At 33.4% G+C, this 26,902-nt stretch overlaps 3 protein-coding genes across 3 annotated transcripts; 1 reads left to right on the forward strand and 2 right to left on the reverse strand.

Annotated features, from left to right (window-relative positions):
- Positions 1–4,989: 4,989 nt before the first annotated feature.
- Positions 4,990–10,417, reverse strand: LOC116004100. The gene is made up of 14 exons (XM_031244033.1): positions 10,408–10,417; positions 9,861–9,968; positions 9,721–9,759; positions 9,306–9,404; positions 8,937–9,032; positions 8,382–8,436; positions 7,703–7,805; positions 7,290–7,500; positions 6,769–6,928; positions 6,656–6,687; positions 6,127–6,199; positions 5,940–6,050; positions 5,808–5,833; positions 4,990–5,726 (listed from the first exon to the last, which is right to left on the reverse strand). Exons 1-14 carry the CDS (start codon positions 10,415–10,417, stop codon positions 4,990–4,992), a joined length of 1,860 nt encoding a protein of 619 aa, XP_031099893.1.
- A 3,133-nt stretch (positions 10,418–13,550) lies between these two features.
- LOC116005106 (DEAD-box ATP-dependent RNA helicase 20-like) lies at positions 13,551–19,404 on the forward strand. Its single transcript, XM_031245349.1, has 14 exons — positions 13,551–13,832; positions 14,808–14,900; positions 14,971–15,135; positions 15,292–15,387; positions 15,520–15,594; positions 15,859–16,020; positions 16,331–16,411; positions 16,912–17,010; positions 17,150–17,245; positions 17,467–17,598; positions 17,779–17,853; positions 18,276–18,365; positions 18,462–18,536; positions 18,729–19,404. Exons 1-14 carry the CDS (start codon positions 13,551–13,553, stop codon positions 18,903–18,905), a joined length of 1,698 nt encoding a protein of 565 aa, XP_031101209.1. The 3' UTR covers positions 18,906–19,404.
- Positions 19,405–19,640: 236 nt separating this feature from the next.
- LOC116003726 (eukaryotic translation initiation factor 2 subunit beta-like) lies at positions 19,641–23,334 on the reverse strand. The gene is made up of 10 exons (XM_031243637.1): positions 23,184–23,334; positions 22,965–23,020; positions 22,405–22,513; positions 22,266–22,318; positions 22,109–22,163; positions 21,911–21,999; positions 21,039–21,184; positions 20,484–20,626; positions 20,082–20,167; positions 19,641–19,927 (listed from the first exon to the last, which is right to left on the reverse strand). The coding sequence occupies exons 2-10, from the start codon at positions 23,010–23,012 to the stop codon at positions 19,850–19,852; spliced, it is 807 nt and encodes a 268-aa protein (XP_031099497.1). The 5' UTR covers positions 23,013–23,020; positions 23,184–23,334; the 3' UTR covers positions 19,641–19,849.
- Positions 23,335–26,902: the final 3,568 nt, after the last annotated feature.

Genomic DNA, 26,902 nt, shown 5'->3' on the forward strand with positions numbered 1-26,902 from the left:
AAATATTTTGAATGAAGAGGAAAATTCACAATCATTAGTATTTATTACTTGCAAACTACACAGGAGAGATAAATTATTGTATAGAAATATATTGTGAATCAACCTTGACTGACCGTGTTCATGTGTTGGCAAGATGTAACATTAACATGCATTCTGGTACGAAAATCATACTTTACCCACTTGGTCATCATTCTTCTTCATAATATTTTAGTAATATTATGTGTTGCTATGTCATGTTAGGTTATAACAAAGTAATTAAAAAAATAAACTCACGATAACAAAGTATAAAAATTGCTATTTCAAAAAAAAAAATAAATTAAAAATTGCACTAAGCTTTTTTTTTTTTTTTTGTTAGCATGTGAAATAATTGGGAATAAATAAATATGTTAACCTAAAATATAAATCAATACCACTCGACTACAAAAATATCGGATAAAAAGTCTCAGCTAGGGCATTGATCTAGTAAATGAGAAGTCACTCTTAAAACTTGCTTCAAGTTGCATAGTGATGGTTCGATTCCTACCACAAACATTGAGCGTGCAGGTTTGGGTTGGGTCCTTCGTGCGTATAAATATATAGTTTGATGTTGAGTCACGAAATTAGATTAACTCGACTTATCTCCTCACAGGCATGAAGGACGAGTCGAAACTATATTGACTCAATTTACCTTTTTATGTGTCATAGAAGCAGGTTTATGAAGTCTATAACATCCTCTGACAACACGTTTGGTTCGCGGAATGAATTTTGAGGTAATAGGAATGCTATTCCATAAGGAATGGAATAGGCAAGGAATAGAATAGAAATTGTATTCTGTTGTTTGGTTCGCGGAAGGAATAGACTTTAGGAATTATATTACAGTGTTTGGTTGGTTTAAGGAATAGAAATGAAATATGTTTTAAAAGACATAAATACCCCTATGTAGTAGTAGTAGTAGTAGTAATAATAATAATAATAATAATAATAATAATAATAATAATAATAATAATGTTATTATTAATATTACTATTATTATTATGTAATAATAAAATAAAACTTATAATAATATTAATAACAATAATAAGAAAAAAGGAATAATAATAATAGTAGTAGTAGTAGTAGTAGTAGTAATAATAATAATACAAAAACAAAATTATATATAAAATAATTATTTTTAAAAAAACACACAAATGAGAGTTTTTGATCCCCCATTGGTAACTCAAGAAGGGAAACTCATTTGAGCTTCTCTATATAAGATAATCATTGCTTCTATTTTAAAATTATATATATATATATATATATATATATATATATATATGCTGTTGTGGCTGCGACACAATAATTATTATATAATTAAAATAAAAATTTGTAAGAGAAGAATTCAATCTGCGTGCGATGACAAAGAGGTGATGCGATGAATTCGATCGGTAAAATTGAGCGTAAAAAATTTTAAGTTTAAAAAAGGGTAAAAAATAAATTATAATAAAATACCTATTCCTGAGAGGTCAGGAATAGGTTAATACCAGGGGGCCCTTGGTAATAGCTATTACCCTTGCAAGGGTAATAGTTCATTCCCATGAATATTGTTCCTGGGAATACAAATGCGAACCAAACAACGGAATATGTTATTACTGGGAATGCTATGTCATTCCTTACCTATTCCGTGAACCAAACAGCCCATAAATCTCTTACGAAATCATGAAATTTGGGTTATAAAAAAATATCGAGAAAAGAAGAAGAAGAAGAAGAAGAAGAAAAGAGTAACATATGTATGTGTATGGTGCAACTAACTAATGGTACGTGGGTACGCGCAATATTATTTTCAATAGAAAGGACGGCAGGACAGCAGGACAAGGAATGTGAATACAAAGATTCACACACCCGTATATATATATATCAAACAACCCAAACCATGTTGCACGAGACTAGATAATTGAGTAGGAAAGAAAAATAAAATAAAATGAAATGTAGCAAAATAATAATGGTGGCAAAATTTTGTAACTAACGCCTATCTTTATCTTTATAATAATAATAATAATAATAATAATAATAATAATAATAATAATAGTCTCGAAAGGGGTGACCGCGTAAGCATAACATGATTTTTGTACCAAAATTAAAAATAATAAATTCGACTATATTATTGCTAAAACATCATATTTATTGTTATAAATAAAAATGAATGGCATTTTTGTAAAGCTACTTACAAAATACTGTGACACGTTTCGATTTATAACAGTACATTTCTGACACCATGAAAAGTTATATTATACTACGTAATAAATATAGAAAAAAGGTGCTTTGTCAACATATTTATACGAAATATCGATTTCAACCCTTCAATTATTGATGTTTGTATTATTAACTATTTAATTTATCACGAGAATAACAATTTTGATTGTACTAATTTCTCAACTTATTAGTGGAGACATGATTTATAATTACAAATAATAATTTTTTCATATATTGACTAATAGGCTTTACACGTGCAATGTAAAAATGACTAATCTTAACGGTCTTTCTTGATGAGAGATTAAAATTGTCATGTTATGCTAAATTATAAGGATTCACGTCAATAATTGATGAATTGATATTATTATTTTGTATAAATATAAAGATTAAAGACAAATCCGCTATTTATATAAAGTATGTGGAAATTGTTGGTAAGTTTGACCGGTAATTAGGTGTATGTATAGAAAGGCGTTATATGTGGGTGTATGTAGAGTAGTTCACACCTAACATTTTGAAGGGTAATAGATGCAGCCATGCAGGGAGACCATCGCCATTGGTTTTCTCAAAATTGGTAACATTCACGCACCGATCTATGGCTCACATTAATTTAAGCATTAGAAAATAAAAAATAAATAAACCCACTCAATGCAAATGCTTTGCTAGATGCTAATCACGACATCATTTATTGTGATATACACGCATGTAATTATTACACACACGTATCATAAATGATACCATTCCTGCACCCTTTAGCTGGTTGTGATAATATTTTTTTTCTTACTGTAAAGAATAAATTCGAATAAAAAAATAGAAAGAATTTTTTTTACGTGCTTAAAATGAAAAAGACTATTGTCGTTAATCACCGTGAAATATTAAATTTATTTTCAATAAAATTTGTCCGAGAGAAATGAATATTGAGTCTTATTCAAGAAGGTAAACTCATAGCTCTATTCTACTCTCCGTTCTTTTTATTTAATACAAGTTTTTTTTAAAAAAATCTAAATTAGATATATAAAGAACTTTTGGATTAGAAATGTGTATAAGTGTAATTATTTCTTCTTTGAAGGGTATCATAAAATTACGGAGTACTTGTTTATTTTAAATATATCTAGTCAAAATAACACTCCGTATGTAATTAAGTTGTTTTTAGACCATTTACATTAGGTGGAATGAAAAATTAGATTTGTGTACATATTAAAAAAAAAAATGTATGGCTGATTGCTAGTAAATGGGTGGTCCTCACTCTCACCAAACACCCTAATAAGGCCGAATTATTATTATTTTCCTTTAATTTTTAAATCTATAATTTATTTTAATTTTCCATCCATGTGAATTGTGTTGTTGCGCTCATACACATCAATACATGTGCATTGCATGCATGCACGTTCGCAACTACTCTGTTTACTATTTACTCCGTGGCTGCTTCTTTATTCATTATTTTTCCGGTACAATGCACAATAAAAATAATATATTATGCCTTATTAATTATTATTATTATTATTGAACCGCCTCACCACTAGAAAGGAGTTTGCCGGCCCATAAATTCATCATTTCATGATTCCATGCGGCTTTTTGAATTGGGTCATCCATACACAACGAGGTCTCACTTAAAAAAAATTGAAATGACCGAATAAGAATATAGGACAAATACTCCCATTGTGTGAATTTTTTTAATAGTAAAATATTAATTTAAAAAATATAAATAATTATACTTTTCTATTTTTTCTTTTTTAAAACAACTACCAAAGAGGAAGAGATTAGACAACCCCTACCATATCGTATTAAACATTATTAAAGAACATAAAATATTTACCTCTATCAAATAAAAAAAATAAAAAAATCAATTAAGTAAAACCATAAAAGTGTTAAATATTACAATTACAATCCGACTATAATGTATGAATCAAATCAATTAAAAAAATTTAAACTTATGACGTTATAAATTTATATAGAGTATGCATGTTTCTTTCTAATTTTTTAAGTGTGATTCTCAACATTATAAACTAAATTAGCCAACATCAATATACATCAATAATTACTTAAACTCTCAACCAAATGCGGAAAACGCCATGGAGCCACTAAGATTAAAGCAAATAGCGAAAAAACAAAACACTTTATGGGGCGGAAAGAAAAAATACATACTTCTCTCTATCATTGTTTAAAACTTTTATATCTATAATAAACATGGCATGGCGACCACGGGAATAATCAACAAAAACCTTATCCTGTGAGTAACGTAACATTATATTATAAATGAATATGGACTACTGTCAATGTAAGTCGCTGATCCCCAATTCTATGTACATAGAAGATAAGCCGATTCTTTATTTGGTGGTCCACTTACATACCAAACACACCAAACACACCAGACATAGTGCCTTCACCAAATTAAACCTTAGTATGAATTTGGTAGAGTCAAGCATAAATGCTTATATCATGGACCAAGATAAATGTATATCATGGACCAATGTTCATGTAACAACTCGAATCCTTAATACATGTTGCGGAGTATTTTTTTTTTTTTAATATTTGTTTGTTTATTTTTAGTATATTACATGTTTATTTTGATTCGTAATACACTAAAAATAAACATGTATCAAAATATAATGAACTAAAAATAAACATATATCAAAATATAATGAACCTACTAAAAATGAACATGCAGTATACTAAAAATGAACTTATGTCAAGGTCCACCTTAAGGAGTGGATATGGGTAGGGTGAACAATATAATATCTAAATGCAACCATATTATTTTTTAAAAAACACCAACTTATCAGATTATTCAGATTGAGCCTTACTTGGATCTCCAGTGTCATGAATTTCCTCGACTGCAACCGGAACCTCAGCACACGAGGAAGTCTCTTCAGCTTGTTCCAGAGGCTTTGATGCATTTGTAGTATCGGTTACATCAGGAGCTCTGCAGCTTGGTTCCTTTCTAGTATCGCTGCACTGATCTTCAAGGTACGATGATGAATCCACCAATTTTTTGTCTGATGATGAAACATTGCTAGCTTCGGAGATGTCTCTTTGGAGATCAAAATAGCTATTCTGAGGACCGCATTGGCTTTTGGAAGTCTGAAATAAAGCTGGCATCTTTGATCCAGATGTTGGGTTTAGAACTATAATTCTGGTTGGTTGCCGGATACTGGGTTCTTCTGGCCTATGTTTGCAGCAATGTGAATGTTCAGCAGGAAAATCTCTGCACTTATCAAAATGTGATCGAGGCTGAGGTGATGCAGCAAAGGAATCTTCAGTGTAGAGATCAGAACCCAAGATCACTTCACCTAGATTGAATATATCCTTTGAGAACCCATGGTTTGTTGGATATAAACTCCTTTCTCGAGCAATATTTGATGAAACTGGGAAGGTTTCTAGCCCGCCAGCATTCCTATCATTCCTATCACTGCAGAATATTCCTTTCCCAAATACATTCCTGTGACTATATTTAGTCTCCATGGCCTGTTTATGATATATGCCATGGCGGCTTCTGCTATTGTCCAACAAGTCACCCTTCACTGGAGACAGAGAGAGAGATGATGTGAAATAGTTCAGACAAATCATGCTAATAAGATTTAACAATGGAGCAGTTAAGAAACCTGAAGCTGAAAAGCATGATTCTTCGCTGGCATTGAGTTGAAAGTTGAAACAAAAGTTTGGTCAGAATAAACCAAATAAGTCATAACTAAAAGAGTATCAACAAAAAAAAAAAAGAGTTAAAAATTGCTAACCTGGGAAAACAAAAACTCTCCTTTGTGTCATTACATGTAGAGTAAGAGTATTCTGTCTGTTTTTTGCAGTCATCCAAATCATACTCTCTAGTTCCCAAAGAGTAGTTGCTGCTATAAATCACCAAGGCCTATATGTTATGATGAAATCTCAAGAGCAGATTATATGCCCTAGAGAAAAATATCATACCATTTTATATTTGGAACTGATGGATCTTCAAAGTACTGGGCCATCCAGCGCTTGGAAAATAGTGCAGGGGAATCTGATTAAAGCAAATCAGGGAAGAATTCATGAAGAAAATGTTTCATCAGTGAACATTAAGAAAGTAGTCTCCTCAATAATTTTTAGTGTTCTGTAAACCACTTTGAAAGGGTGGGTTTTGCATATTTGTCAAAAACATGTAAACTGATAAAGAAATAATAACACCAAATTCCAGAGTGTCCAATACCAAAAACCTGATTGAAAAGTTTTTCAAATTCCAACAATGTGTGTGGCTGTGTGTGTGTTTTTTTTAATGTAAAGATCTTTTTATTTAAATGAGTATTCATTCGTACAATATCTTTTTAACCTATCAAATGATACAAAAGAATGTTTGCACCCAGATAATACTGATGATTAGATTTATGAAATGAACATTTTCTGTTGTACCCACTACCCACACAAGAAACATGTAACAAAATCAAAGAACATTTAACATTAACAAAGAAACAGAAAGCACCTGTGTCATTGATTTCAAGAGGTGATATCATGCTGGCAATGCACATGCACGGTTAGTCTAGAATAATGAATTGATTGATTCTAGAAATATCATTGAGAATACTAGAAGACAACCTTTTCTTCCACTGGTGGGTCTCAAAGGAGAAATCTTGGTGCTCATAATTTCTATCTGCATAATGAATAGGACCAGAATCTATTTGATCCAACTTGTCCTTACAAGGTGAACCATGTTCTTCTTGATCAATAATGCCATAAGGTAGAAATGAGGGACTTGCTGAAATGAGAAAAGTAGACAATTTATTCCATGCCCCATTTGATATACGAGGTAATTAAAATCAAGTGCAATACAGCTGATTTAGAAGTTCTGTATGCATGTGAAAGCCTTTGGTCCAATCTTTTTCATCCTAACACGTACTGTTACTCAAAAAGTTTAAAAAACTATTTTCTTAGAAATGTAACATTTACTCAGAAAATCGACTAACCATACTAAATGCCACTAATAAGCACATTCAATAATGCACCAACAAAACAATAATAGGTGTATTCCAGAATATTTTGGAAGAAACTAAATTTGAGGTTATATATCTTGTAAAAGGGAAGGACAGTGCAAAGAAGTAGTGGATCAAGGATACTACCTTTCCAAATGTTCTTTCTTCTCTCTTTTGCAAAGAGCTCCTCATCTTCAAAAATGTCCTCAAACATATCATAATCAGGAACTGGAGAGATTTTTTTGTTAAACAAGTTCGGCGTAGGGCTGCTAAATAAATCCTCAGTGCTCCTAGAGCAGAAAGATGGTTCTACAGGAATTCTATGTAAAGGCATATCAATATCCCTCATCATTGTATCCTGTAATTTGTTCATCTAACTCATTAGTCTTGTCACCAAGAATTATGTTAATTTTTTCAATAAAAGAAAGGGACTGATGCAGCTGTTTGAAAATTTATTATTTTCCAGAAACAAGATCAATGCCAAAAAGAATAATTGTTTGATTTAAATAATCAGCTTTAAAGCTTATCTTCAAGTCAATTATCAACTGAACAGCTCTTACCAATTCATGCTTAAGGCTGTCAGGCCTGCTAGTAAGGTTTTTAAATGATGAGTGAGCTTTTTTCCTTTCTTTTGATGGAAAATACTGTCCATACAAGAAATTCCTGCAGTCAAATTAATTGATATAATTATACAAGCATTTTCCTACATTTAGTGTGGGGCTATAACCAAACATCCCAATGCCAAAGGATACAAATTTTCTAATAGGGGAAAAACAAGCTCAGTTATGCTTTGGGAAATAGCAGAACAATTTGATGACAATTTCCCCAAAAAAGGTAGAATAGAAAAATATGAAAGACTGTTAGCTTTCCAAAGAAAGTAACAGCCTAACATGTGCGCTGATACAGAGGTCAAATGTTCATGTATTATTGGAAAACAGAACTTTCTCCACAGGCTCAAATTACTATGTCTATAACCCTCAATGATAATCATGAATTTAATGTAATTAAAGCATCACTTTTCTTTCTTTCTTTATTTTTTATTTTTGGGAAAAACCATCACTTTTCTTAATTAAAGCATCACTCTTCTTTATAGAGAAATCACAGAATAAAAAAAATCACTTCACCCTAGAAGCATCACCCCATGCACTGCCATCATTGTTATCAACAATATGTACATCATAAACATATTTTTTCAGTTCTAGAAACTCTGCAGTACATATCAATACATCTTACAATTACCTTCCAGGCCTCTCCGGTGAATGAACAGGTGTTTCTGCGTCCACTTTACCTAAACCTGATGGGTAGATAATGCCCTCAGTAAGCTATGATATCCAAGTCATATGTCAGTCTCAGATACATCTTCATTAACAGCTTCAAATGATCGTAGAAGTAACAGTAGACAAAATTTCTTATGATAACCAAATACTTGAGCACACTGTAGAAACCAAAGGATTTTACTATGGAGGTCGAAAGGATGTGGATGGAAAATCCTAAGCAAAAACCAAAAACATTTCTGATTTCATGACTAGTTGTAATTCCCAGGTAATTAATCCTTATCAGAAGATTCCATAATTTTTTGTAAAAAAAAATTTATTTGTGAGTAAAACCAATCAAGTAGACAACAAAATCCAATATTGCATTACCAGAAAAATGCGTCATTGGGATAAGACACAAAACAAATAGAGATTTCTCAGAAACTTCCTCAGGGCTTCAAGGGTGAAAATCTTTTTCCTTAACTAAATGGTTTTCCATGGGGATTACACACAATTCTAAATGAATGATATTTCATTGTACCTTGAATAGAAAAGGCAACATGAGCTTCATTTCCAGCACTTTCTTTAAAATTGCTACTTGGACCATCATCACTGATAATATCAATAACAGATAGCTCTGCCGACAGTAAATATGAGATGTAAATAAGTTATTCAAACAAGCTTAGAAAAAATAATTACAGAATGATTTTATTCAAATTTCCATAGGTTCTAATAATCAAATAATATCGCATGGTGATTATTCCATAAGAACTCCAAAGAGCAATAATAATAAATAGTGATCTACAGACTACAATTATGAAAATGTAATTTTGATTCTAGTTAAACTAATGAGACTTGAAAATAATTCGTATGTGTGTGTATTATGATTTATGAAACAGAAATTACTTACGGTGCTCAGCTGGCATCTTCGATAGATTTAAGATGTTCCAGTTGCCCTTCAACTTTTGCTTTTGGGATTCAGGTGCACCAACTGGTAAACTGAAAGGTACTAAACAAACAGGTTTTTGAAAAAGGAAAGAAAGAAGAAAAAAACAAAAAACAAATGAAAGGAGTATAATTTATGGAGAAGTGCCACATTAATTTAAATTACAAGAATGATGCACTCCTGTAAAAGCAGCACACAGAGGGAAGTAGTGAAGAAGCAGATATTTCTGAGGAATATCCATCATAATTTAGAGAATTTCAAGTTGGATAGTCACTCACATATGCTGCCAATAAGTATTCCACTGAATGGAATTTGCATAAATGGAAGCCAATGAATTAAAGTTCCAATACTTTAAAATTTTAAAGCTGCGCATGCTTACTTCTTTGGGCATACAGTATCCACAGGAAAACACGATGAACTTTCTGCGAGGAAATAGAATCATAAATGCAAGTGGATCCAATTGTCCAAACAACAAGCAATGAGCATGCAGAGAAAAATAACTTAATATGGAAGCAGCACCTTCCTCAAACCTAGGGGGACTCATTTGAGTAGCTTCATTGGTTTGAACTGTACGAGGGCACGATATGGTCTGATGGTTAGGACTGAGAGTAATGCCTTCATTATTCCCTGCTTAAATATACATTTATCAAGAACTTAGTGTACACATTAGAAAATTCATATGCAAAATACCTAAAGAGTCATTGAAGAGCATGGTAATTAATTATATATAGCCAAAACTATTTGCTCATGTCCTATATCCAATCAACTTTCAACAAATGAAAATGCATGTGCCAAGGATTATTACTAACCCCCTCAAAGAGTAACCTTTCCATAATTTTAAAGATTTTGACATTTGAGATAAAGTAACCTTGGGGGCAACGGGAGTTGGGTTCTTTAGAAACTGCTGAAAGGTTCAGCAGACTGAGAACATCCAGTGACTTATTATTCTTGCTTTGCTGACTATATGTGTTATTTCCATCATAGTAGTTTTCCACATCTGTCTGATGATGCTGCTGTTTTCGTTTTCTTTGTTCAAAGTATTGCTTTTGCCTGTAAGACTAAGAACTTGGAGTCATGTTAAGAATATGTAAGATTATATGTAAATTCATTTTATGCAAGTCTAAGCAAAAGTTTTAAAAAAAAAAAGTTATATGCACAGAATTAATATAGTGTAGGAAGCTGTTTCTGTACCTTTTCTGTGTTGACTTCCTTGACTAGTGTCCCCCAGGAATCATGAAAAATGTCATGAACAGAGGGCATGAGGTAGTGCACGAGAAAGGGGGAAAAAGGAAAAGGGATACAAAGCAAAGTATTGAACTCTGAAATGACAAATTGCTGTGAGTATTGAACAAACATGAGATCTCACTGTTCAGAAAATAGTACTGATTATGAAAGGAAGAGATCATTGAGCAGATAGGTGGGCATATACCTCCATATCTCCAAATAATAATAGTGAGTTAAATTCAATATGGAGTTTTTGGCAAGGAAGAAGTGAACATAGAGGTTATGTTTCAGACTTTCAGCATTCCTCAATCTAAATGTAATTAGAGTTGGAACTGAAATTACTCAAATATCACAATAATTATTCACAAGCTTCCCGCTTCTGCTTCATTTCATCTTTCATGCAAGACTACTAAACTCTGACAAGGCCAGGATAGTCACTAGAGAATTCACAGATAACCCAATCACACATAAAAAGGAAAATCCTACAGTGATGGCTCGACACACTTTTCCAGAAGAAATATGATGCATTATGAGTGTTTTAAGTAATAGAATTTCGCATTTTCCAAACATGTACTCTGGCACAAAAAAAGATAACATTGCAGTTTCTGCTCAAACTTACAGTGGTAACTTTGCGTCTTGATCCACCCATCCACTGTAACATTGCAAAGATAGAAATCTTTCTCAAAAACTAAACCTACACCAAATTGAAGATGGTGATAAAATCATAATACGAATTTAGAAAATAAAAAAATGAAAAGAATCAGACTGAAATCATGTCAGTCAAACTACAGCAAGCTTAAAATATAAATGAAATGTAGCTCTTCAGATCAAGCGGCATACCAATTACCATCAACACAAATTTTCAGCAATAGTTTCTGAACTTTGTGTGTACAACACTGATCAATCATATGAAATTAATGATTTCTTACATTATGTTATTTACAATATCCTTTATACCTTCTCATCATGCTAAAACTAATTGAGAGCCCTGAATTCACTGAAACCTCAGTTTTGAATTACTTATACGTCTGTTATAATTTCTATATTCAAACACAGAGCTTAAGCTCATCCTAGATTCAAAATTCAAGGCAAAAAGAGGTATTTACCAAGTACAGACAGACATTACAACGTTTGCTCTGAAGCTGAAATTCTAAGCTTGACCAAAGCAAAGCAACAATGTTAGAGCAGACTCATGGTTTAACCATAGTCACTAGGACTTCAGATATGCTTTAAGGCATAAACTACGATGTACCTAACTAAACCAAAAGGCAAAAAATATGGAAAATCTCGATTGATTCGCAAACTAGATGGCAGAACCAGAACTAGAATTCCGGAAATGTAAATCACTATACCGTACATCACAATTCTGTGTTGATGTTGAGCGTGGACATAGTAATGATCTTATAATAAATGGATTGTATTAAATCATAGAATGAAGTGTACATAGGAAGCAAATATGCAACATTCCAAGTTAACTGCTGTCCTAACTACATACACTAACAGGGAGATTGCAAACAAGCATGAAGAACTGCATTAACAGTACCTTCTGGAAAATTCAAAATAGTTGGAGAAGACGGATAAACTCGTCTAACGCGAAGATAATGAAGTCAACCACTGTAAAATCTAAAGGCAGAACACATTCAACCGAAGCGTTAGCTAAACTGGCCGATTAAGAGATGGATGAATTCGAAGTGAAATTTGAGATTGTGATCGTAGGAACCTCTCAACGGAGATATTTCGCGGTTGGTGCCTGGCCGGAGAACAAACAACTGGATGAAGCTGGAGCTGGTCCAACTTTTTCCAGTATTTTCGCGCTAAATACGAAGAGCGTTTGAACTTTTCCAGAGCGGTCGTCAGCCCGACTCGCAGTTATCCACTATGCAGGATATGAATAAATTCGGCCCAAATTTGACCCATTGGAGTCATGATGGCCCAATTTATCGTGGCCTAGTACGGACTCGGAGTAGAGCTTCTTTTTTTTTTTTTTCCAAATATATTTGTGGTCCCACGACTATGAAGTTTTTTTTAGTACTATGATTATGTTATAATGTAGTATACGTATTTTCTTAATTTAATTAAAATTATCACAGTTATGCTGCTTGACTACAAGAACGTTAACAGTATAGGATACTTTTACATTTAGTCTCGGTTATTAATTTGTTCACATTTAGTCATAGAATTTTTAAATTATAGTCACATTTGATTTTCGCTAATTTAATTTTGATTATCGGTGACCATACTTCAATAGTTCAATTAAGTGATTATATTAAAGGGTAAAATTATAATTTTCAATCACTTCTATAACAAGTTTAAGAAAAAAGGTATTAAATCAAAGAAATCAAATGTGATAAGAATTTAATTAGCTTGGTTGACGACTTGATGTGAGTGAACATATACTATTGTCCATTAAAAAATATCAAAAATTTAAAAATTTTTTATATGAAAAAATTAGTCTAACTAACATTTTACCCCTTAATTGGATCGGCCTCATATGAAATGGGCTCGTGGCCTTACAAAAAGAAAAAGTGATAAGAATTTTAAAATTGTGAAAAAATAATACTATCTCTGTCCCAAAATGGTTGTCTGGTTCGTTTAATGAGGTTTGACTGAAGTAATTTTTAATCAAATTTTTCATAATATTAAGTTTAGCATTAATATTTAAAATTTATATATTTCGAAACTACATTAAAAGTGAGAAAGAGTTAGATTTGACCAATGAATAATAAATAGAACAAGTAAAATGGGACGGAGGAAGTAATTAAAGACTAGTACGGAGTATTTATTTATTGAAATAATTAATAATAAATTCAAAGAGTTTACAGAAGCACGCATATGACGCCATATCAGTAAATAGAAATCCACTAAACCAAATCTCTACTAGTATCGCCGTATCGGTTTATCTCAGAGCTCACTCATTTCTCTCTCTAGAATTTCTGTTTTCAGTGACCATCATCTCATCTTATCCAGCGAGAACAAAATCAAGCAATGTCTTATGTACCTCCTCACCTGAGAAACTCCTCCGCCGCCACCACTGTGGTGAGCAACGGCGGCGATCACTTGCACTCGAAGCTCAACTCTCGCCAATTGCCGTCATTTACTCAATCGAAGAACGGTTTTACCAGTAATGGTGAATACTGCTCGAATGATTCCGGCCGGAGCTCATGCGAAACCGTTAATTACTTGTCACCGAGAGGTTTAGTCGCGCCTGACCCCGTCTTTCCTCAGTGGAAACCGTCCGAACGTGTTCTCCTGCTTAAACTTGAACAGGTTCCGTCTTCTCGGTCTCTGTTCATTTAGATTTTTTTTTTATTTGCCTTCGGAAATGTCACTGTGCGTTTCGTGAACTTAAACAATTTAATGCGGTACATCCTTTTGTGCCTGGTTATTTACTGTTGTTCTCATTTTAGACATTCACGACCGTTTTGGTTCTGTTTTTAGGGTTTGATTCTGATTACTAGTCTTCTGCTTGTTAGGCTTGTAACTTTGTTCACTGATTGTATCACTTTCTCTATGAGTTCATTGGTTATTTGGATATTAATATATTACTCTTTAATAATGGTGCGGAATTAATAAGTAAATTTTGAAATTATGATGGATTGGATTGGTTACTTCTTTTATTTAATGTATCTTTTCTGTTTGCTCAAAACCTTTGGTTGCACTGATCCTCTTTTCACCTTTAAAATGACAGCAAGGAAAGGAAAGAATGAGTTCTACGTTTGTTGATGGTGCTGCATGCTTTATAGTCTTCAAGTATGCTAGAAGACATTGGAATTTGCATGACAGTGTAGTTTTTTGTTAGTATTCAATTTGTCCTGGGGAAGAACTGGTGTCCAATACTTTAATTGAGAATTGTGTTTTGATGAATGAAAACATGTATTTGGTTTATGGCTGGAGTAATGGAAAATGAAGTTAAGCAGATTCTATATATACCTGGTCAAATGAAGGCATAGAGAGAGTATAGGGTGTCATTTTTCTATGCCTGTGCAAGAATCATTATCCAATACTTTGGTTGGTATTTGCATTTTGAGGAATGTAAAATGGTAGTGCTATTTTTGGTTATAATAGTGAAATGTTAGTTAAAGCAGATTTGATAGGTAGATGCTTAATTCCCAAAAATTGTTCAATACGTAGAGATGCTCTAACAAAGAGATGGATGGGTTGGCATTGCACTAGCCATATTTTATAATTATTATTTCAGATGTTTGGATTCAACATTTTGATGTATTGCTTTCTATATTACAGATAGAAGAGATTCGCTTGAGACTTAATGTTGATGTTGCAGTTGCTCTGGATTCACATCCTGCGCTTGCACCTGTAGAATCGTTCACTGATATGGTAAGATCATTTATTTTTTCATTTTTTTTTTTGGGCATGGATATATATGATTCTTTTTCTATTCACGCAGTGCTTGCACCCGAGCATCATGAAGGATATTGCACTGCATAATTATACTATCCCCACCTCTGTTCAAGCTCAAGCCATGCCAGTTGCCCTTAGTGGGAGGGACCTTTTGGGTTGTGCAGAAACTGGGAGTGGAAAAACTGCTGCATTCACTATACCAATGATACAGGTTTTATTACACTTCGATCTTATAGCAATCAGTGTTTGATCATGAACTGCAAAATATTTGCTTTATGTTGGTGTCAGTCTTGTATCTTTCTTTAATAAAAAAAAAACCAAACAAACAAACAAACTTATTTTGCTACTCTATCTGTTTGATTAACAGCACTGCCTAGCTCAGCCTCCTCTTCGGCGTGGTGATGGACCATTGGCATTGGTATTGGCACCTACAAGAGAGCTTGCACAACAAATAGAAACAGAGGTGTATTTGCAGTGCCACCACAAATGATGCTTTATCAACTCCAAAATTGCTCTGTACTTGTACTCAGTCTTGGTGTTAGTCACAAAGTATTTCCATTAATTATACTTTTGGTTGTAAATTATATCCTTTCAGGTTAAAGCTTTCAGTAGATCTCTTGATTCCTTTAAGACTGCAATTGTAGTGGGAGGGACAAACATTGGTGAGCAGGTAATTTGTTTTTGTTTCACTTGTGTGTTCTGGTTCTCCAGTTATCTTTGTGTGGGGTCTTTGGCTTTGCCGGTTTAAATCATTGAACAATAACTGTAACAAGGCACCAAAGAACGAAGAAAGTGTTGCTACTTAGCAAGTGTTTGTTATTTTGTCATTTAACACAAGTTGTTGGCCCATTATTTTACTTTTTTGTGTAAATGTATATCTTGATTGATCTCATGATATTATGTGATTGCTGTTTTCTATTGGATGCTAAGACAGAGGTCTGAGCTTCGAGCAGGGGTGAACATAGTTGTTGCTACTCCTGGAAGACTTATTGACCACTTACAACAAGGAAATACCTCCCTTTCCAGGATATCTTTTGTTGTATTGGATGAGGCTGACAGAATGCTTGATATGGGGTTTGAACCTCAGATAAGAGAGGTAACTAATGGGATAATGTTTTCTACACGTCCAAATGTCATATTTATCATCTCTTGTATTTCTTGACACAATCTTGTGACGAGCAAGTGTCATCCCTTGTCCCACCTCCCCAAAACCCAACTCTCCAAAAAGAATATGGTGGGAAAAGATCATGAAAGGAGACATTCTAGAAATCCATCCTTAGTCCACCAACTGTTACAGCAGAGAATGTGTAAAATGTATCTACATGATCATCTGTGTTACCCTATCTATGTAATGATGCACTTTATTGACATAATTATGTGAAAATACTCTTGTGGCTCTGTTGTAGGTGATGCACAATCTTCCAAAAAAGCATCAAACTTTGTTGTTTAGTGCGACCATGCCAGCAGAGATTGAAGCACTGGCACAGGTTAGTTCTTAGTTTGCTTTTTATTCCTAGTCTTAACTTATGAACATTTTACAAAGAAACCAGGGAGGAGGTTGTTGGTGTTAACTATAGCTAGCCCAACATAATACTCAACACAATGCCTAAGGGAATGAAAATATGAAAAAGGGGATGTGAAGATTGAGTTTGGTTATGCACAAATGCATTTATATTGAGTCTTATTACAAGTAAATGCAAAAGGAACACCAAATGCTATTGTATCCTTGCGTATAAGGATAACTGTTTCCAAGCAGCATTTTGGACTTGTTAGAACATTGGATCTGAGAGTCCCTGTCTTGGGCCCATTGGGCTGAGTGGTGGTATTACCCCATCAGAGGTGCTACGGACTTCTTCAAATTAGTTTTAATTCCTTTGTATCTCATCTAAATGTTTGGTGATGTGATGAGAATGGATTTTAATTTTTGCTTCTAATTTGCATACTTTGATTCTATGAGTTCTGATTTCTATATAATGCAAATTTACAGGAATACTTGACTGACCCAGTGCGGGTAAAGGTTGGAAATGTGAGCAGTCCAACAGCAAATGTAGCTCAGATTTTGGAGAAAGTACCTGAAAATGAGAAGGCATGTTATTTATTGTGTTCTAAGTTAAAGAGCTAGGTTTGACACAGTGTGTACTCTCTCCTATTTGTCTAGGTTAGTCATTGTTTTATTTTGACTAAAGCCAATCACACTCAACCTTTTGTTGTTTAAAACATTATAGATTGACCGGCTTCTAGATCTTCTTGTTGAGGAGTCTGCTCAAGCTGAAAAATCTGGCCATCCCTTTTCACTGACCATTGTATTCGTGGAACGAAAGGTAAAAGTGAAGACCACTGTGAAGCGTTCTTGTTCTTCTGTTGCTACCAACTCCGTCTTTCTCCTAAATCCTGTTGCTTACCGGCAGGTGGTGGCTATTTGCCAGTTGCCACCCACAGGAATTTGCAACTGATTATTAACAGGACTTACTAAAATTTCTGTAACATGATGTTGAGACTTTGAGATTCATAGCTTAGCACTTTGAACTGTGTTCTTCTGCAGACAAAGTGTGAAGAAGTTGCAGAAGCATTGATGAAGCAGGGATTGCTTGCAACTGCACTTCATGGTGGCCGTAGTCAAAACGAAAGAGAGGCTGCCCTTCGTGATTTTAGACGTGGTCCTACCAGTATCTTGGTATGTAAGGGAATTAACCTTTGTTGACTTCGATTGTGGATAATACTACTGCTTTTGAAAATCTCATATATTCCTAGAGATTGATTTTTGTCTCTTCCTAAATGCCATTTATATTATTTGAGCTCCTTATTAAACGACTCCTGGATTTTTGATATTAAATTTATACAACTTGACCTGCAGGTTGCCACTGATGTTGCATCTCGTGGATTGGATGTCAATGGGGTTGCTCATGTAATTAATCTAGATCTTCCAAAGGTACATCAGCTCTAGCAATGCATCTTTTCATTGAATTCCTGTTTAGAACCTTAAGGTACATTTGGATGTCTAATCTAATCTGTACAAGAATTTCATCTAGGACTGCAATTTTAGTTTTCTAGCCTTGTTACTCTCTGGACTTACATTCTTACAATTCTATGCCATCTAATCTATTTCCTTGAATATTTTTCTGGAGCATTTTCTCAGCAACTCACTATATTAGTAAGTGATTATATGAACTACAAGTATAAAAATTAAATTAAAAAAGGCTATTGGATGTGATATAAGTTATGATCATAGTCCTCTTAACCCTCCTTCCATATTGCAAATGAACATGTTTTTGAAAATACTTTTAGAATGTTGAAGTTTGTGCACACTGGATTAGTAGATTGAAGTTTAAATATATCTATTGCAACATGTAGACCATGGAAGATTATGTTCATCGGATTGGGAGGACCGGTCGTGCAGGATCAACAGGCCAAGCCACATCATTTTATACTGATCGAGATATGGTATTTCCCTCGCTCTCTGCACATGTAGCCTCATTTTTGTATCCACTTCTTAATAAACAAACATTTATACTGTTGCCTCTTGGTGCAATCATTCAGTATCTTGTGGCACAAATAAGGAAAGCAATTGCAGATGTTGGGTCTGGCAATACTGTTACTTTTGCGACTGGAAAGGTATGTGTTTAAGCCATCCATCCCATTGTTTACACTTTTTAAACGTTTGGAAAGTTCAAATAACTCAAGTTGTATATTTGTTTTGGCAACACAAGGTAGTCCATTCCCCTGGACAGTTGCTTGTATTCATCTATAGTTTGTTCATGGAAGCATTATTTTATTTTATATTTTTGTGCATGCATTCATGTGTAGACTGCCAGAAGGAAGGAGAGAGAAGCTGCAGCTGCTCATAAGGAAGCAAATACTGCACTCTCAAAACTGTCCTTAATGGGGTCCACTCCAATAAACGTTGAGGACAAGTATAGGCACATGTTTGCCCCTGCAATGGCCAGGAAAGAGGGAGCTGCAGATGGTGCTTGGGATGATTGAAAATCAGGAGCTGCAGAGACCCTTCCCACTCATCTGAGTTGAGTTTATGTTGCACATTTATTACCTTGCGAATGGAGAAAGCAGTCATTCACAGCTAAGTGTGCTCCAAAAAGGCTGGAAACTAGCTTCCTAGCATGTGTACATTCTCGCTTCCATAGTTCTTCCTCTATTGATTTCAGGTCTTACACACAGTTGTCCTTGTTTTCTGTAGCACCTTCGCTAGCACATTAGATGATTTAGATGTTCGTCTTTGATATTTTCGTATTTATGGGTTTGTTAGTGAATGAGGCAGCAGTACTATAGTATTGTACTATTGTGTAACAATTTACTCTGGTCTGTCTGCTGACTTCATTTGTCAATATGATAGCCACGTCCTTGCAAATTCTACGTGACTGCCTTTGGCATGTGCATGTAGAAGAAAATTACATTTTAGCTGTGGCATACGGAAGGGTTCAAACATAGCAACACAATATTTCAATTTCAGCCTGTGCATTGTTTCTACTTGGCCAATAAAGCATTTGTCAAATTAGAGTAACAATTATGTGAAATTGTGAGATGGTCGGATCTTTAATTAATTAGTGAAATCATTATAATTAGTGAAATCTTTGATTAATGGGTCAATTTTTATTTTTTTTTACCACATTAATCAAAAATTTGACATGTTAACAAATTGAAACCTATGAAACAATTTCAAATTATGAACTAAAATATAGTGTAGCTAACCAGAATTACAGGAAAAGCAAACAAAAATAGCACCACATTATTTCACAAGCGAATTAATTCAAAATTTCACAAACATTCGTAACGTCAGTGGAGCTACATTCAGTTTCAATTTTCAAACAGATTTAACTCGAGAGAGTATACTATGAAAGAGAAGAATTTTGCACAAGCTTCGATATCAAGTACTGAGCAACATCTTTTGACGAAGCATAATACAAATCAGCTTAAGTTCCAGCTTTCCGTCGTCCAACACGGGCAACAAAACCAGCTTTGATAGGTGCAACTGATCTTCCAGAACCACACTACAACAAAAAATAAAAATAAAAATAAAAATAAATTATGGTCAATATAGTAAATAATATAAACATAAAATGTTTCTTCTCTTTATTTCTCATGGGAAAAATGAACAAAATAGAGATGTTGAAAAAGTACAACAGTATGAAAAGTGTTGGATACCTTCTCACATCTGAGGAAGAAAAGACGGTTCTCCTTTGACAGAATGGTATCCGGACTTTTGCAGCCATTACAAATCACATACTCATCTAAACAAGGTGTGGCAAAAATAAGCTCTCCTGATTAGTCGAGAATGCAAGTGGTGGTGGCTAAGACTCAATGAAAACAGAAATTCAAATGAAAATGGTTCCACAAAGCATATGGCTATGCAAATATTAATCTAAAAAACCAACTCAGACACCACTTCATGTTTGATTGTTGGTAAGTAGGCACCATAGCAAGTTGAAAGGTTATGGAGTTGGAAAGCAATGGCTTTCTGAGAGGCAGTCCTAGAGAGTACCTATTTTGGACAGAACTTACTGACATTACCACAGGAAAGAAATGATATAGACAAACAGAACTTACTGACGTATCGCCGCAGAATCCCTTCAAAATTCTTTGGAGCAAACCTTCCTTTGACAACCAATCGTTGCTGCCCATCGAGGGATCCACTTGTTCCCATTTCAGCCAGCAAGAAAGTCATGACGTGCTCTGGCTGCCTATGCATCCTATTTAAAAGCCACACACAGTTGTTAGTGATGAAGATCATGTCCAACAAGTTTTAAAGAATATACCATAATAGCTCCATGTAAGGACTACCCTAAACAAAGTATACAGATGAGCCATGTATCTAATCTAAAGGATAAACAGAAGTTAATTTACAGGTAAAATATGATAAAATAAATATAGCATAGGCCCAATGAGTAAATATAGAATAAATACAACTCTACTACAGCATATGAGATGAGAAGTATGCAGAACAAAACAAAATAAGAGCCATCACTGGTGTGTGTGTGTGTGTGTATAAAGAATATCAAACTAAAAGAAAATCATTACAAAACAGATCCATCAGGATGTGGAGAGGGGGTGAGGTCGTGAGGGAGGAGGAGAGAGAGGAGAGCAATCTTTGTAATAACATACGTCTTGCAAAGATCCATGAAATTAACAAAGACAGTCTTCTTTGTGCCTTCACGAAGGACTTGAGGAGGCCTCATTACTGTTCTACGCCTGTCTCCAGCAAGCTCGGGATTATTTTCACGAAGGATATTGAAAACACGACCTAGAAGCTGCAAGAAATCAAATGAAGAGCAGAAATTTGATGAGACATAATAGGATTAAGAACCACTTTTAATGATAATAATAGAGAGGAGATGACATGATGGAAGGATCATAATAAGTAACAATGCATTTCTGAAAACCAAATATAGACTCTATTCTCATCAACAATAAATGTCTACTTAGTTCCAGAGAGGCAGGATGCTAAAATTTTAGCATCACATAGGGCAGCATTACAAGATACCAATTCCAGAGAGACGTGAAACTTATCCATTTATGTATTTTGTCAAATGGCCTGCAATTTTACTGCCTCTTATCTACTCCAAGAAGCCATATGCTGAACCAATGTTTTCTACAGAGTGCGTTTCAGAATAGATAAAAGGCAATTTGTCATTTTTTTAGCCCCAATTTTAGGCTTTTTTAAAAAGTTCTTTCTGGAGAGACATGAATCTTTTAATGAAAATTTTATTCCAAAATTCAACTTGTTCATTCTAAACAATTATTTTAGGTTGTAACACACACATTAGGTTGTAACAAAATACCAGCAGTATAAAATGACAACCACACACATTAGAACTTCTCTACAGTTTGATATGCCAAACTGCTATACAGTTGGCAAAAGAAGCTCACTTCCAAGATTTTAAAAAAAAATGCAGATCAAGATAATATACCTTCAAGGCTTCAACTAAAGCAACTATCTTAGCAAGAGAAGAATTTAGAAAGCAAAAAACATATACCTCCTCATATTCATAATCCCTGTCACTTCCTTCCCATGGATAGCGATGGAGAACAATTTCTTCAGCTTCTTCATCATCTCCGAAGTGATCTACAATCAACATGGTGCCAAAACATCATATAGTGCAGCTAGGAGAATACATATGTATAGTTCCATATTTTACAAATTGTAGATTTAGCTTCTCGTAACAACTACTCACCATCTATATCGTCCCCTGTATTATCCACCTCATCATTCAAGAGATCAGTGTGTACCTGGAAAATTTTACAACAATCAACTCAACATAACTGTTTTTCTGAAAACTTCTCCAAAAAAAAAAAGGCATTCTTACAAGCATTCTACATAGAAAAACTTACAGGCTTCTTCTTCTTCTTTTTGCCAGAAAATGCTGTCTCAAGACCATCTGAAACTGCATGGTGAGACCAATCAGATTATGGCACAACATCAACAGATAACACTCTCTTTTATTCTCCTTCATTAGGTAGACCAACATACCTGTCAAACTTTCAGTTTTCTCAGCCAAGCTATCAACAGAATCATCTGCAGGATCCTGGATAACAACCTTCTTCTTCTTTTTCTTTTTTGTAGGATCAAATGGAGCAATCTGCATTGAATTTTTTATATTAAGAGCAAAATCATCATCATTGTCAAGGAAGTAAATTCTCTGAAGATGGAGACTGAAACCTGTTACATTATCAATGTTTTCTCATGTTCCCTAACCAGCTATACAAGTCAAGACTGAGTAGCACTACATCTTATTCAGTTGAAGATGGAGATTGAAACCTGTTACATTATCAATGTTTTCCCATGTTCCCTAACCAGCTATACAAGTCAAGACTGAGTAGCACTACATCTTATCCAGTTGAAGATGGAGATTAAAACATGTTATATTATCAATGTTTTCTTATGCTCCCTAACCAGCCATACAAGTCAAGACTGAGTAGCACTACATCTTATTCAGTGTATGCAAGTGCATTGCAGAAACATACAGTACCGATCATAAGGAGAAAATGGAAATAATAGAAATGAACCAAAAAAAAACTGTCCACACTTACATCTGCAACCTCCTCCTTCATCTCGTTCTGGATTTCCTCTTCAGCCATGACCGCACCTAAGCTCCAATATAGAAATACGTCAACGATACAAATTTTTTTAAAAACATAAATCATTAAATCTTTGAATCGCGCATTCAATTGGAAAAATCAAATTTCTAAGAAAAGCATTTCTCAGCTGCATCGTAACCCTAGAATACGTTACCAACTGAAAGGATTTACCTCTGAAATTACGCAGAGAAACTTGTTATGCTTTCGGATTATCTTCCAGGCCGACGATGAACACTCTGCCTCTCTTCGAAGCTATCTAGAGAGTGGTAAGAGAAGCGAAGAATAATATAGCTCCCAAACTGTGATTCTTGATGAAATGGGGGAAAACCTGGGTGCCAGAGCTACAATGATCTTGGGCTTGGGCCGTTTATATTCCTCTGGATGAAAATTTAAATGGGCTACATTCGAGACCCAATTTTCCAATACAAATTGGCTCCTTAAATCTTGACTAATCTGACAGTTTTGGGCCTACGGTCCAAAACCACAATAGTTATATCATGGACCCGAGTCCAACTTGTAATATGGCTCATCACAATTTACATACTGAATGTTCACAATTACAAATTTTGAACTTGTGAGTATTCAGTATGTAAATGTGTATTTTGGATCGGGTCTATCTTGCAATGTGGATCTGGATCAACATAATAATTTGTCCCAAAACGACGTCATTTTGATATTAAAAATAAAATTCCTTGCTTTGTACACGTGTTAAAATAATGAATATTTTGTACTAAAATAATGAACATTTTATGAGTTAGAATAATGTACTTTATATATGTTAAAATAATGAAAATTTTGGGATAAGATAATGTATTTTATGAGTTAGAATAATGTATAACGTACTTTATGTATTAGAATGGTGACATTTTTTGGGTAAAATAATGTTCATTATATTTGATACATATTATTTTTTATCATACTGCATATTTAATTTATTTTTAGTGTGTTGCAATTAAAAGTGAACATATAGTATACTAAAAATAAATATGTATCAATATGCGTTGATCTTGATACACAATATAAGCATTGGGCTACTACATGATATGCTCTCATTCTCTTTGGGTTCCCTTCTTTTAACCTTGAACAATGGTGTGAATGGAACATCAGAAGATCTGTTTGTAGATAATTATGATTTATTTCATACTGTCTGTATGGTAATTGACTTCTCCGTATACATGTTTAATAGTACCTCAAATTCTGATTCAAGAGTCCCCTTGTAGCTTCTAATAAATGGAAATGGACAGATGGTCATATGGAGATGTAGATCTTTATCCCTCCTACCATATTTGATTTCTTTCAACAACAAGAAACACTTACTTCTCAAATAGATGAATTATATTTCTTAATGATCTCGATTCGACACATTAATTCGTTAATTCCTTTTTATATATACACATATAAAAGAATTTAAGAATCATACATAACGACATTTATAATCAGAAAAAAAATTGAATAAAAAGATGACGTGGAGAGAATATAAAGACAAGATGCAAAGTCCGCAGAAGCATCTTGTCCTAATAAAATTGTGAAGAAAAGTATAATATACATCACAGTAGGTAACCTACTACTTTCCTGATTATTTTTTCTTAAACTTCGCATTAAGATACCCTAAGCAATTGGTCAATGGATTTACCTATAAATTTTCTTTTTCTAGAAATGGAAAGGCGAACTAGGTAAGGATATTTTGATAATTTTATACTAATTTTCTTTGTTACTAAACTAGTTGAAATTATTAAAATGTGGCCATCTTTTTCATTAAAATAAAGATTTCATAAAAATCTCCCTTGTACATATGTGTCTGTGAAATACTGAGGGTGTCTTTTCAAAATTATTAAATAATGGCAGCCATAATTTTGGATGCTTGCTGCTGGGTTTTAGCCACAATAGGTCAGAGAATCCTTAATTAGTTGCAGTGGGGTACACCCTGCATTATCCATCCTTTTTTAATTATTATTAGGATAACCATTAGTGGAAGTGTGCCCAAAAGCCTCTGTTTTTTTTTTTTTTTGAGAATATAAAGCCTCTGTTGTATATAATGAAAAACATTTATTATATCGGCTAGAAATATGTGATTGAATGGCTGAAAAATAACTCTTGTATTTATTGATAACTTCTTAATCAAAAATGTATTGTAATAATCAATTTTTCTAGTGTGATTTATTTCTTATGTGTCATTTATGATATATTATATAAAGGCATTCGGGTTTATTTCATACATGCTCTACGATAGTAGTTTCAGGTTCTCTTGTTATCCAAATACGGAGTATATATTTATATTTATAATATTGTATCATCATTTGTTGTAACAAACGTGTAAAAGATGCCTTAAATGGGTAGCGGAGTAGATGAGCATGATTCTTGTACTAGCAGAAATCTAGAATGTGACAAGTTCAATTCTTAGAAACACCATTTCGATCAAGTTTGTTTACTTCTTATGCGTGACTTGCGGGACATTAATAATAATTAGAAGATGCTAATTACTTTTTTTTTTAATTATTTTTTCCTATTACTGCATCACATGAAATTGTAATATAAGTGATTGGGAGTTTGAACTAATATGTATTCAATAACTCTTTTAGTAAAGGTGTTTTGGATGGGACCATGATTAAAATTCGAATATATATATATATTAATTTCATCATGTAATATAAGAAGTTACCAATACAATAATATACCCCCAAAAAATTAATGATGTTTAAATATTTTAAGAGACACTAGGTCAACTAATATTTAATTAAATACTCGTGAATTAATTCATATAATTACGAGTAGTGATATAAAATATAGTTACTGGGGAGAATACAAGTATACAACTATATAAGAGTTTTTATTAAAAATAAAAATAAAAATTAAGGTGTATGATTCCTCGTGCCTATAATGTATTTATTGTGCGTCATTGTCTATTATAATGTCTCTGACAGTTGTTTAGTGAAAAATAAAGACATACTCACCGATCACCACTATCTCTATGTGACCATTGTAAGTGTTAATGTGGTCCTTTTAAGGTCAAAATAATTGAGTTAAACCATTTCCACCACTTCACCTAGTTTTTATGGGGTTGTGACTTGTGAACTAACCAAATGCACTTAGTCCAATCTATACACTAAAATATGATATCCATGGTTTAACCAAGAAGCCTAGTTTGAGTTATGATACTCTACATTGACAAACGAAGCCTATTATTCCACCAAGAATTTTTAAATTTTCTTTAATATAATCATATCATTAAGTTTAGAAAAAGGAATGTCACATTTCATTATAAAAAAAATTAAAAAAATTACTATATGTACTCTTAATTTCACTCTATCAATTTTACTTCTTATGTGATGGGCATTAATAAATTGTTTTTTTTTTTCATGTGGACCTCAATAAAAATGTTTATATCAAAAATTTGAATGCAAAGTAAAAGTTAGAAGTAGAGAATGTGACTCCACTTAATATTTTTTCTTATAAAAATCACTCCATGCGTATTATGATTATACTTTTGAATATTTAATTATGCGAGCCCTTCCTCAGACGGATTCCTCCTTTTGCGCCTCAGCCTACTAAGGTATCTTTTTAGCGCCTAAGAGTTATTATATTTTGTCAACTGGAGAGAAATGAGTCCTGATCGAAATTTTAAATTTTATAAATAATATAACACATGAAAAACAACGGAACAAAAAAGACTTGTACATGCTTCGAAATGAGTGGTTGAGTGAATGGAACATGATTCTCATATATGAAGGTTATAAGTTCGATTCTTGCTAATATTCTCTTGATTGAGTCTGTCGCATTTGATTTTTCTAATACAATTTATTCTTTATGTGTGATTTGTAGATTATTGTACACAATTATATACATAGTAATAATTGTGATTTTTCACAAAAAATAATAATAATAATAATAAT

Source organism: Ipomoea triloba, chromosome 14 (genome assembly GCF_003576645.1).
Source record: "Ipomoea triloba cultivar NCNSP0323 chromosome 14, ASM357664v1".
Lineage (NCBI taxonomy): Eukaryota > Viridiplantae > Streptophyta > Magnoliopsida > Solanales > Convolvulaceae > Ipomoea > Ipomoea triloba.